The sequence below is a fragment of the Microtus pennsylvanicus genome, chromosome 12 (assembly GCF_037038515.1).
Source record: "Microtus pennsylvanicus isolate mMicPen1 chromosome 12, mMicPen1.hap1, whole genome shotgun sequence".
In the NCBI taxonomy this organism is placed as follows: domain Eukaryota; kingdom Metazoa; phylum Chordata; class Mammalia; order Rodentia; family Cricetidae; genus Microtus; species Microtus pennsylvanicus.
In genome coordinates, this window is record NC_134590.1 from 12,392,403 (window position 1) to 12,406,100 (window position 13,698).

The 13,698-nt window shown below is 47.7% G+C and overlaps 1 protein-coding gene across 9 annotated transcripts in view; it reads right to left on the bottom strand.

Moving 5' to 3' along the window:
- The window catches only part of Septin11 (septin 11), an 82,840-nt gene that overhangs the window by 11,278 nt on the left and 57,864 nt on the right, over positions 1-13,698 (bottom strand). For all 9 annotated transcript variants that reach the window (XM_075943279.1, XM_075943277.1, XM_075943273.1 and 6 more), the window contains exons 4-7: positions 10,362-10,548; positions 7,594-7,755; positions 3,804-3,900; positions 2,870-3,038 (exon numbers count right to left, since the gene is read on the bottom strand). In XM_075943279.1, the coding sequence (XP_075799394.1) occupies positions 2,870-3,038; positions 3,804-3,900; positions 7,594-7,755; positions 10,362-10,548 (615 nt within the window). The remainder of the gene's footprint in view (positions 1-2,869; positions 3,039-3,803; positions 3,901-7,593; positions 7,756-10,361; positions 10,549-13,698) is intronic.

The following is a 13,698-nucleotide window of genomic DNA, read 5'->3' on the forward strand; positions in this document are numbered from 1 at the left end:
TCCCAGGAACCCTCTAGCGGCACTCAGAATTCACACTTGTCCACTCAGGTGGTGAGAGGAACACCCAGTGGGGAGGCACTCTGGTGCGGGAACACAACAGGTAGACAGTTACAGTCATATGAAGAGTGCGACTAGGTTCGGAATGTCACACCTCATTACTTTCACCTTTGTTTTTTTAGGTACAGGCCTTGGTTATAATGTATATGGGTCTTGGTTATAATGTATATGGGTCTTGGTTATGATGTATATGGGCCTTGGTTATGATGTATATGGGCCTTGGTTATAATGTATATGGGCCTTGGTTATAATATATAGGTATAAACATTTTTCTATTTCAGCATCAAAAAAGAAATTTAGGGCCTATAGAAATGGGACCAAATGGGGAAGGAGGTGGGGACCATAACTCCAGTGTCATCAGCAAAATCTGAAGCCTGGAAGATGGTGTAGCCTGCAGCCCTGCTGGGCCTCCTCCTGGGCTTGCAGGAGCTGCCTTAATAAAAATACCAGCAACAGAGTCAGTGGGGTGACTGGACGGGGGGCGGGGAGGCAGGTGGACGGACTGCTTGCCTGCACAGGTAGGAAGGCAGCCCTGGCCATCCTGATGGGAAGGCCGGTCTTTTTGATGAAAGGCAGACAGACCACCTGGCTTCTTCTTGCATTAGCAGGAACAGGTATCATCCCAGACCCTCTAATTTCTCAAATTCCAGGACTTAAAAGAACACAGGTGTGCAGAATGGTTTTTTAACACAATGAGAGGCAAATTACCCCCAACAACCTAAGCGGCAAGGAGTCCAGGCCATGACCTAGTCCAGGTGTTAGTAGATCGCGGAAACAGATTTAGCCTCTACTTCCTGTCATTGCCGGTAAGGTTTTACTGGCTGGAATGCAGACATGCCCATTCATTTATATTATAGTCTAAGGTGCTTCCCAATGAGACAAGCAGAACTGGATATGGTGATGAGACTCTGGTCTGTAGAACTGAATCAGTAAAGAAAGTCCTCTTGCTAAGTCCGCTTTGCTCCCTGATCTGGCCCAGATGGGTTAAGGACATGAGAAGCAGCAGAGCCAAGACTTGAACTCAGGCCCCTGATGCAGTGTTCCTCCACACTGTCTGGCCCTGGCCACTGCATCCAACTTTACAAAGTTTCTTTGTTCCACAAAAGCCATTTTCCATCAGACTTACTAACCCTTAAATGTGCTTGGCTTTATGAACTTGGTTTCTGGTTAAAAAAAAAAAAAACAACAACAACAACAACAAAAAACCATTGCAACCATAGAGAGACCTGCTATACCCGCCTTCACGGAATCCTACCTGGCTGAAGACAGTCCACACGCCTGCAGGACCAGATTACATGACGAACGGCTGGAAGCCAGTCCTTTGTGTGAGATTTACATTTGTTCTCACAAACTCAGGCATGCTTACGGGAGTCCAGTTTCACTGTGTGGGGAACTAGCCCAGAAAGTACTGAACTTTCTCTAAAGTGGTTCCAAGAGAGAACTCCTCCCACCAAAGGGGCTGTTCAGACGACTGGAGACTATTTCACTCAGCACTGGAGGCTCGGGTTCTTTAGCCAGCCATCAGTTCTGTGGCTCGTACATTTTACAGCGTGTCCTCGTGGTGGCCACAAGAGGTGGAAAACAAGTCGCTCAAAGGCACTGCAGCTTTTACCAGAAGAGGCTCAGGGTCCAGAAAAACCTCACATTGGCTCAACTGAGGTCATCCTTAAGAACACTGCTCAGGCTCAGACTGGACGATTCCTTCCTCTACCAGGAGGTGGCGATCTGGCCTTGAGCCTCACTTTCCACAGTGACTCAGAGCCATGCTTCCAATCAACCCAACCACCTATCTTTTCCACCACGGCAAGCTCTATCAGAAGGTGGGCAGTTGCTAGGGTGCTGAGCCTAGCTTGCTTTTAAATTTATTTTTATGTGTAGGGATGTTTCGCCTGAATTTATATATGCACCACACGTGTGCCTGGTGCCCAAAGAAGCCAGAGGAGAGTATCAAATCCCTTGGAACTGAAGCTTCAGATGGCCACGAGCCTTGATGTGGGTGTTGGGATCAAACCACTGAGCACCTCTCCAGCTCCAATAGTCTCTTCTTCCTCTCACACTTCACCTGTCCATCCATCCGTGAGGTGGGAAATACATAAGCTATTTAAGCTTTTCCCTTTCCTACCCGCTTTCAGAACTGAACACCAGTGTGAAAAATCAAGAGAACTTGAGGGCTAGAGAGAGGGCTCAGTGGTTAAGCCACTGGCTGCTCCTACAGAGGACCTGAGTTTGGTGCCCAGAACCCACATCAAGTTGCTCACCTGTAATTCCAACACCAGAGGATCTGACACCCCCTGCTTTCTGGCCTCTGTGGCAACACACACAAGCACACGCGCGCGCGCACACACACACACACACACACACACACACACACACACACTCTTTTTGTAAAAAAAGAGTATTTGAAAGCTAGTGGCCTTAGGAAGTTAAATCTGTTCAGCACAATGAATGTGGCGAATGTGGGGGTGTGGGTCAGTCACTACACCCCACAAACAGAATTTTGGTTGTTGGGGTCAGGAGCCAGGATTCAGAACAACCCCCTTTCCCTAACTATGGAACTTTAGGCAGGTTGCTTACATTTTGAGTGCTTTGAACGTTAGCACTTGTAACAACCCCTCCGGAGTGTCAGCAATAAAAACACCCACTTCACTGAGCAGAGATAAGTGGGTACCACAGCCCCCTAAGATTTGCGCTATTAACCCCTCCCTACCAAGCCGCTGTAGTACCAGAGCCTCAGTCCTGACAATCCTTTCCGGGGTGCACTGATACACCGCCCTGCACAGCCGAGACACCTGTCTGATGTGTGCGCCCCTACCTGAAGGGCTTGCTGTCGGGGTCGGTGTCCTTGAAGCCCATTTCCTCAAGTTTACAGCGCCGGTACAACTCATAGTGGCGAGTGTGCGTCTGCTCTCGCAAGTCCTCCATGTTCACGCGGATCAGCATCTCCCTCAGCTTCACGAAATCACAGTGGTTTTCATTCTCCACTACAGGAAACCAGCAAAGGGGAGGAAGGCCGTTACAGCGAAGTCACTGACAGCAGAAGTGACCCTCAAGAGGGGTTGTCCCTGTCCCTCCCTCCACTCCCAATGAAACACTAACCACGATGGTGTAAAGACGGTGCTGAAGGAGGGGCTCCCCAAATCTTTCCTTTACCTTCCTGACCATTCTGCCACGCAGACTGTGGCAGAGGTCTGGGGTGCCAGCTGACTGCCCAACAAGGGTAACGTTTGGCTCCAAAGTGGGATTCCTACCTACCATGCTGTGCTGCCCCAACCCAGCAGGGCAGTGTTTAAAGACCACCACTATTCCCGCTCACCCGATATGAAATAACATTTGCTGAAATAACATTTCCTTGGAAAACAGTTTTCCCAGCGACGAGGAAGAAACAAGAGCCCCTTGTTGGGAGGCTTGCGCTCTCTCCCAGCTTTCCGATGCTTTGCTGGCGCCATTGGCTCAAACTCCCTGGGAAGAACTCTTTCGTATCTTAGAAATTTTTATTAATTTCCCACACAGCCCGACATCTTGAGGGGCTGCCTCAGGCTCAGGGCCTGTAGCTGCTGCTTAGCCTGTCTACCTGACAGAAGACCGTTTCTTTCTTCCTCAGACCCACGGTGGCTAAATGGCACCACTCCTTCCCACCTGCACCAGGTGGACACCTCCCTAGACGACACAGGGAGAGAAGGACTGTGGCCATCATTTCTCCATCACACGCACTAACATGAGAGTCCCTTTCCCACGACAAGACATACCCTGCACCACACCCCAAGGGTACTGCCTGGCCTTGGCCATCTTATTGCCAATCTTCACTTCTTCAGTGCTGCCAACCACAGCAAAGGGGAGATGGACCTGTCAGGCAACAGAAGAGGCAAGTGGTTATCCTCGGCAGCTCCAATCATAGCCTCTGACCCCATCACTCTTCCTGCTAGAGAGGGGCCTCTTTATGTAGAGAAAAGGTGGTCACATGAAATGGGGGTAGGACGGGGGCGGGGGACAGGGATGGACCTACAGACCCTGTAGCTAGGCAAATGTCCTTCATGAAGTATATATACTCTCTCCAGCCCAATACAGACTAGATTTGAGGATCAACTTGAGCTTGAGTTACATGTCATCTATCACAGCTGCCACGTATTACCTGTGTCCACAGGATACTTAAAACATGACTTGTGGAGGACTGGAAAGATTGCTTAGTGGTTAGGAGCACTATTCGCTCCTCCACAAAACCTAGGTTCAGTTCCCAGTTCCAGAAGATCTGATGCCCTCTTCTGGTCTCCATGAGCACTGCATGCACGTGGTACATATGCAAAACACTCCCACACACAAACAAAATAAATCTTTTGACATATACACGGCATGTGAGATCAAGATGATCACTTTTAAATTTCAATTACTTTTTAATTGATTCATGTTTAAATTTAAAAATGAAAGCAATGTAAAATATCTTCCCATTAAATATTAAATTTATTGATTGGTAGGAGTTTGCATTTCATTTAGCTTTGAGCTCAAACCAAATCTTTAACAAGAGATACAGAAGGGCTTTATGAAGGCAAAGAAAAATTATCGTGGGTAACTGTCTTCATACTGAAAAACTGTAAAGCATGTTAGGAATGACGAATGCATGATTGGCCTCTTGATTGTAATTTCATGACAGGTAAATGCAGATCAATTGTTTCTGATGGATGTGAACTCTGACCTGAGGCTCGGGGTCGTTAGAAGCAAACAGTGGATTCCCAAGGCCTGCGGTGGAACCGTTGCACTGGTGAGGTATAAATGGACTACGCCCAGCTTATATTGTATTTCTACTGAATGTGGTTGTTCTACTTCCTGGCTTTGCAGAGGTGGGGTGGAACCCAACGCCCTGCATGAGCTAGGTGTGAGCTGACCACTGAGCTGAGCCCCCAGCTCCACAACTATTTCAGATGGCTCGTCAATACACAAACGTCAAGTGAGAAATATACTTGCTAAATACTGCCTCCAGCCTTGCACCCGAGCTTAGCTCAAGCAGAGATGGTACAGTGTCCAAGACAACGGACTCTTCCACACGGGGTTATCTGGTAGCTATGGCTCCCCCACTGCCAAGTGGGGGGGGGACTGCTTTCTACTAGCACACAGGAGTCAGGAGATCTGAAGTGGCTGCTCTGAGAATTGTTTACTGCTCCCTGTCCACTGTGGAAAAGGGGTCGAAGGTTTCCAAGATGAATCTTCTTTCACACAGAATCAGGCAGCATCCACAGCTCAGGCTGCACACATGGCTTCTGTGTGATGCACAAGATACCTGAGTTTCCTGGTCCAGGGTACCCGAGACGGCTCAGCAGTTACAACTGAGTGCAGTGCTCCTACTGAGGACCAGAGTTCTGCTCCCAGCAGAAGATTCATCTTGAATACTCACAGAAAGATACACACATCCACATAATTAAAAATACTTCTGTTTTGTTTTGAGACAGGGTCTAATTATGTAGCCTTGGTTGACCTGAAACTTGCTATATAGGCCAGACTGGCCTCAAAATTATAAAGATATGCCTACCTCTGCCTCCCAAGTGCTGGGATTAAAGGCATGTGCCGACCACCCTCAGCTAAAAATAAATCTTTAAATTTTTTCCTAATCAATCTGTAGGAAGGAGAGCACATTCTTTTTCTCAAATCCCAAATCTGAAATCAAAATGTAGTTCCTGTAGGTAAAGAGAAAGAGAGCTTGCTGGTGTGGGAAGTCCTTCTGGATATGTGCTGCTTTTACTGGTTAATGATTAAAGAAGCTTCTGGGGCCTGTGGCAGGGTAGCCCAGAGCGAGGCGGGGATTCCAAGCAGAGATAGAGGAGAAAAGAAGGCAGAGAAAGAGAGGCGCCATGTAGCTGCTGAAGGAGACAGATGCTGGATCCTTACCAGTAAGCCACAGCCTCGTGCCAATACACAGATTAATAGAAATGAGTTCATTCAAAATGTAAGAGCTAGCTAGAAATATGCCTGAGTCATTGGCTGAACACTGATGCAATTAATATGGTTTCTGTGTATTATTTGGGACTGAGCAGTCAGGAAACAGTCTGTCTATACCTTACCAAATAACATTCTAACATATTAATCCAGGAAATAGTGCCCACTCAAGGTGACAGGAGCAACTGCCAAGTCTAGATTTAACAACCAATACACATATGTGACACAAAAAGGGGGAGGGGCCTATAAATGGGGGGAGGATAGGCTTAAAGGGAGAGGAGTGTGTAGTAAGAGAGGAGAAAGGAAGAAACAAAACATCTCATGTTTCTTCTTGTACGGTACCCTAGACACAAGTGTGTGTGTGTGTGTGTGTGTGTGTGTGTGTGTGTGTGTCACATGAAAGCAAAGGGGAACTTTGAGGGAAGGAAAAAAAAAAACTACAAAGTTGGTATGGTGTTCAGCATGGCTCGTCCTGAGGCAGCGACAGCATTAAGAAAGGACAGACACCCAGACACGCACACAGAAACGCTGCGGTCAGGTAGGCTGTGTCCACTAACGGAGCATGCTAACGGAGCATGCATGGAACCTACTACTCCACCAGGCCTAGAACCCCATCCAGCTGATTACGCACAGCACAGGGGCAGGGCTGGCAGCCTCAGCAGGAGGTCTCTGTAGTGAGCAGTGAACCTCAGGAAGACACCGCAGTTGCTCGTCTTTGCACACACTAGTTAATTGTTAGCACACACTTGCACTTATTCACACCGTCAACATTCACACTCAGACTAGAGAACGGCTTAGCTACCCCCCTGAGCCTCAGTGGTCTTTGATATTGTCACCCAAGCCAACAATACATATTCCGTCAGGACTTCAATACCTCCTTACACACTGCTCAGGGCTTCCTTGGCTCTCCACAGTAGGCGTTAGTATGAGCAAAGTACAATAACATGCTTTTGAGAACCATTACTTCTGTACACTAAAAACTAATTTAAAAACAAAAGCCCTTATAACTCCCCCAAATAGGTAAATAAATTATGGTTGAGGGAAAAAGGCAACTGATCCAGTTAAGGTGGTTTATGCCCTAGCATTCAAGAGGCTGAGATCAAAAGTTTGAAGTCAGCCTTGGCTATACTTTGAGTCTGAGGCCCAGCTGGGCTAGAGGAGACCTGGCCAGTGAGATAACACCTTCATCCCCTGATAGCTACCTCTCTGCGGTGGACAGCATCTTCTTACCTTCCTGTTTACCTGCAGATTCAGGGAAACAGCTCAGAGGGGAAAGCAGTACTGAGGCAAAGGGAGCCAGGCAGCCGTATTTCTGCCAGCACGGACCGAGCAAGGGCTCTTTCCTTTGAGAGGCTTTGTATGAGGTCCCAGGCTAGTGTCACAAAGACTCCCCGGAGAAATCAGTGGTGGACAGAAAGCTAAAACAATCCTGACTCTCTTCCCTACTTGACAGCTGGGGAAACTGAGGCACTGGCTAGTTTAATGACTCGCAGCCACAGCAGAGCTAGAGTCCCACTGAAGACCCCAGCGCAGGCTTGTCCAGCCCCTCGATGCTGCCACTACACACGCGTTCTGGACGGCCTCCCTCCGCTCCCCACTTGACTGATGACTTACACTCATGGTTGCATTAATCTCGGCCACCGTTTCCTCATCTGTGGGGAACTGATAAATCTGGACTCCGTTGCTGACGAGTTCACTCATGATCTTGCTCTTGAATTTGTGCAATTCGTTCTTGGCAATGGTATCTGCTTTTGCAATTATTGGAATGATGTTCACCTGCAAAGCAAACATGTCCACGTTCACACAGTCCTGCTGCGAGAAAGAAAACTAGACAAAGAAACAGAAGCTACAGGGCACCACTGTAAGATGCAGGTGATGTGAGATGCAGGCACAGGAGCATCTTAGCTCGCCATCCTCGCATCCCACAATGGCTCTTGTAATTTCCTCTCCTGCACCGCCTCCCTCTTTACACGGTAAAAGGAAGTGCTTTTACTCTATGACAACAGTGACAATGGGGGAGTCAGGCCACTCTGAATAAACAGCTACTCCTTTCAGGGGCGTGGTTTATGGAGACCTAGGCAACTCTGCTAAAGCGGAACATCATCGGCACTATGCAGGACCCCCTTTCCTTTCTGAAAATTTGGGGGATTTAAGTGTTAAACCAAAAATAAAAAAATAATAGGATATTTTTAAATTACCTATTTTTTAAATTTCCTAACTCAGAGTTAATTCTTTTGAAAGTCAGTTTTTATCAAATGACCTTTTCATCCAGGATCAAAAGCAAGGCTCACCTGAGCGTGGTGGCACACACATCAAATGCCAGCACTAAGGAGGCAGAGTCAGGAGGATGAAGTGGTCCAGGCTATCTATCTTCAGCTACACAGGAAGTCTGAGCTGGCATGAGCTACGTGAGACCATGGCTCAAAAGCAGCAAGGCTCACTTTCAGTCTCAGTTAATGACAGACAGTCCAGGGTAAGAGCCAGGACACCTGGGAATGCAGGCACAAAGCCCCAAGGACGTTATTTCCTACTCCCTAAATCCTGTTGAAAGGACACAGTCTTTCGAGAGAGGGTCTCATGTAGCCGGCGGCAAACCCACTCTGGGCTCAGGCTGGTTGGGACTCTGATTCCCCTATCTCCACCTCCTTAGTGCCAGGATGACAAAATAACATTTTTTTTCATTCGTGGTTAAAGATGAACTTTCTCCCTCTCTCTCATAGGCACAGGGTTTTAGAGAATGTTACAGACAGCTATCTAGACTAGACTCTCCGCCCAGTTCAGGAGCCCATGGTCTTTCAGTCACATTTGAATATTTTGCTTTTCCCCTTCAAGGGCCAAATCAGAAACTCCTGACAAACCAGAACAAGAGATATGCTGAAGTCTGTCTTCAATCTCTGTCACATCCTCCCAAACGCCAAGGGCTTGGGCTTCCTCCAGTGGAGGGGAGCATCCTTGACAGCAAATAAAGGCTTCATCAGAACCCGAGGGACAAAGCTTACTGACTACCTGTGCACACACTTCAGACTGAGATGCAAAGACACAGACAAAACATGGCTTTCTCGGCCAAACTGACCAGGATAAATAGAGACACCAACTATCATATGAGCAGGTAATTACAATCTTCTAGAATGATCATAACTGATCATCTTCCCTTGACCTTTTTCAATGAAACTGAATTAAACAACACTGAAAGATGGCACCTAGATCCCCGATAATATCATTCTGAGTTGTCTGAAAGTTGAATCTGCTTAGCGGTTGGACTCTTTGGTTTGTTTGTGTTTGTTTGGCCTCTGGTTTCTCCCTTTTCCCTTTGACTCCTTTCCTGAATGTCTCTAACAAATGGATGCTTAGAGAGCAGAAGGGCCTGCAGGTTTCCAAGGACCACGTGGGATCTGCCACTACCAAGACGGGGCAAGGTAAAACTCCCAGGAACTGAAGTCCAGAGAATTGAACAGAATGAGGAAGAATGTCTGTTATCCTTGCAGAGTCTGGTGGGGATGATGGTGGTGGCGGTGGTAATAATAATAATAATAATAATAATAATACTTTAAGGCCAGTAGAGTATCATGAACGCTGGAAGCCCAAAGAGCCTGGCTGGTTCAGAAAGGAGCTCGGGGACAGATCAATTACTGAACATTCTATGTTTTAGTTCTCTGCAGAGAAAGAATCTCTTTAACAGTTTTTTTGTTTTTTGCAGGCAGGGGGTGGGTGGGTACAGCCAAAAACACATCCCAGGGCTTTGATCATCCAGTGAGAATCTCCACTGAGTGCCAGAGGGGCTCAGAGTCTGGGGGAAAGTACCACAGCTTAGGTTGTGGTTGTTCCTGATGTCCTTATGTCATCCATTTCAGAACATAGCGTTTTCTGTTTATTTCAAAACAGAAAACTAAGTTAATTATAAAACTGGAATCAGATTATATCACGCGGACGGGCCCCCTTCCTTCAAGAGCTGTAGAAACAGAGGCTACAAACATGCCAGGCCCAGGGCCAAAAACGAAATGCAGACTTTATTTTCTTTTGAGACGAGTGCAGTTGAAAATCTAGAAGGCTGAGTGTCCTCAAGCAGGCAAAACATTAAAATCTGATATCACACTAAATTCAAATTATAGCCAGGGCTTTATAGGCCTCCAGGAGGGCCAATAAACTCCATGCTTATCTACCAGTCCCCGTCTAAGAACTAAGGATAGTGCCGTGTGCTGGTTTTGTCTTCTCTTGGCCAACACTCACAAGAGGTTTTTAGGCACTTATCTCATTCGGACAACCTCTATCTCTGTAATCTAGGAAAGAAGAAAGCGTTAACAAAACCCAGCTACATGCATTCCAGAAAATAACCTGGGTCCTTAGAGAAATGGCGCCAGAGTGGACAGAACTGCATCCAGTACCTTGCTGTCTAGCTTCTTCATGGTGACCAGGTCCAGGGACTTCAGAGAGTGGCCCGTGGGGGCGATGAAGTAAAGGCAGGCGTGAATCCTTGTGTCATGGTAGTTGAAGAGAGAGCGTTTAATTTTCAATTCCTCTTGCAAGTAGGCCTCAAACTGGGCATCAATATATTCCACTATAGGCTTGTAGCTAGAATGCAGAAGAACCATTTTTCAATTTTTTTAGTCTCAAAAAAAATTTTTTGCAGGTTGGGACAAAAGTCTTCTGGGAAACATGGGTGACTCACTCTGCCCTAAAAGCCAGGACCCAAGTTCTTGACCTTCCTGCCTCGACTCCCTTCCTGCCTTTCCTTTCTGGGTTCCAGCAGCACACAGCCATTGTACTGGCCCCTAGACATCCGTCCGCACGTGCCTCATGCCTCTGCTGGCAAGGTCCTTTAGCTCGACCCTCTAAAACAATCCATCTTAATAAAAGTGATTCTGACAGCTTCTAATGCCTGCTTGGCATTGGTGCAGGGAAAAACACCAGCCTGCGACTTCAGAACAGGACATCGCTGTCCCCAGCTTTCCTCGGGTCCTCTGCACATCCCCTAGAGGCACGCAGGCTGAACTCTGCCTTCCCGAAAGTTCATCAAGACACTGAAGAGCCTGGGCAATTGTGATTTAAGATTCTGTCCGTCCTCTAACCATAACTTCTGTTCCCCGTCCTGCCACACCAAGTCACAGCTAACTCTGTCTTGGACGACTATGGACGAGTCTATTACCTGGCCATGAAAATCATCAACAGCCTACCAGAAACACATTCTTCAGGAAGTAAGCAACAGGTCCATTAACCCTTTCAGTCTCTAAGGGAACCAATCAGAGGGACTCGGTTTTAGCAGCAAAGGCACAGATCTGTTAGGAACGGAGGCTTTACTTCTCTCCAGACTTACTTTCTGCGGTAAGTTTATAAGAACAGTTCAGTAGTAAGAAAACAAGTCTTTCAACATCTAGATCCCAGACCCAAAAATTAAACTGAAAGCTCCCACAGGACGCTACAAAACCTTACAGTGGGATGAAGCAGACGTCCCACCTGAGGCGAGCGGAAGGGAGCGCGTGCGTGCGTGCGTGCGTGCATGTGTAGGTTAGGGGGCAACTTCAGCACTGCTCCTCAAGAGCCATTCTCTTTCTTTTTTTTGGGACAGGGTCTCTGGCTGGCTTGGGGCTTGCCAGGCAGGCTGCTAGCTGGCCACTGAGGACCAGGGATCCGCTGGTGTCTCCTCCCCAGAACCAGAATTACCAGCGCGCAGCACCACACGTGGTTTTTGGTATGGAGGTGAACTCAGGTCCTTATGCTTGCATAGCGAGCACTTATATGGAATGAGCCATCTCCACAGCCCCTTGTTTAGGTGTTTGGAGGCAAAGTCTCGATAAGTAGCTAGCCTTGGACTTGCTATGTTGCCCAGGCTAGCCTCTGCTCAAACTTGTGGCATTCCTGCCTTAGTTTCCCGAGTGCCCGGACTACACTCAGCTACTAAACACTGCTCACTGTATTCCTTCTTTGATGATCTGATCATAATCCACTGGAAGAATGTAAACAGTCTCTCTACAGGCTTAACAAAAAAAGGTAGACTATGTCTCATCAATTAAAATTAGAATTGTGAAACTCCGATGCAAAGGATAGCGGCTGATAACAAGAATCTTTACTTTCTCAGTTTTGAAATATAGGTACAAATTACATAACAATACCCACATTCGATGATATTTTCAGGTAGTTGTGTAAGAGAATCATGGATTCAGGTCAAAGTGCCAGCCAGCATCATAGTCACCAGCCCCGTGGCCTTGGACCAGTCCCTAAACCTTTCTGTGTTTCACTTTCCCATAAACAAGCCAAGCACCAAAATAACAGCTTGAGTAGATCCTAGTACACACTTCCAATCCTGGTACCAGGAGGCAGATGAAGGAAGACCGAGAGTTCAAGGCCAGCCTCAGCTGCGCAAGCTCCAGGCAAGCCTGGGCTACAAGAAACCCTGTCTTTAAAAAGGTAATACAAATAAACCCAGAATGCAGTAAATCCAAGGAAAGTGGTTGGGGGTTTTTTTAAAGGAGGGGGGAAGAGAAAGCGCCCCAAGAACTCCACACCCTTTTCAGTACCACTTCCCTAGTACTGAGCCCCACCCTATGGGGAAGTGGACAGCCCAGGAGGTCACCCATCATGTCTGGGGGGCTGAGCTGCAGGGTTTCCTAACTGGGGCAGGCTGTTCTTGTCAGCAGCCCCTTATCCCACCAAGAAGAAGGTACTAGCAATGTGTCCTTGCTTCCTTGTTTCTGAGTCTGGGCCGTCCCTGCCTTGTCTCAGGAGCAGCTCCAAGCTTGGTTCTGCTTTCTACTAATTTCTACTAATTGCCTCTGGTCTTAAGCCGCCTCCACGCTGGGGTGGAGTGGGGTGAGAACATGCTGGAGACTGCTTGGAGAGCTGGGATCCTTTGCTCTCTTTGTCCCTTAGGCCTCCTTTGCTGCTTCTACCAAACTCCTGCCAGCCCTTCACCCTCTCTTCCTCTGTGGTTACCCTGGAAAACCACATTTATTCTGACCATCCCTTCGATGACAAGCCACAGCCCTCTACCTCCAGCCCAGTCTTTCCGATGAGTCTTAGATCCCTGCATCCAACTGCTTACGAATCTTTCCGATGGGTCTTCTCTTCTACACCCCATAGGTGCCCTTCCTCCCTACTCGCTATGGTCAGCCTGTGGGTGACAAACCTGGAGTTCAACATGCAGCCCCTTTCCTTCCCAGCCAAGGGTGAAATCTCCAGCTAGCACAAGGGAGCGAATGCCTATTCTGTGAAATAGAACTGTCCCCACCAACATCACTAGCTAAGTGCCAGGAGGCTTTTTAAAGCAAGGAGGAGGGAGAAAAAGGACCAAAAAGAAGAAACGGAGAGAGGAAATGATATCATTCTAAACAAACAAAAGCCACTGGGCTCTCGGAGGGCTAAAGTTTCGTTATGGGAACGAGACAATGAAGAGTTTCCTCTGGGGAAACAGGCCGGCCGGCCTGTGCTTGCTCTCTCCCCAGTCTCCTTGAAACAAGCAGCCCACTGTGTCTCAACCCTTTCCACTCTTCTCTGCACTCCCAGATAGAGCAGAACCTAAGTGCCTTTTGTCCCCATCGCTATAGAAAGGACACCTGTCTAGTTTTGTGCTGCCGAGTCCACCGTCTGGATTGCGGCCCTATCACGTGAGCAGGAGGTAGGAGCGAGAACAAAGGGGTTGCTATACTGAACATAATCTCCTTCTCAGGGACCATCCCTTCCACTGTGCATTCTGCGTATACACTAGCCATGAGGACACAGTGAAAT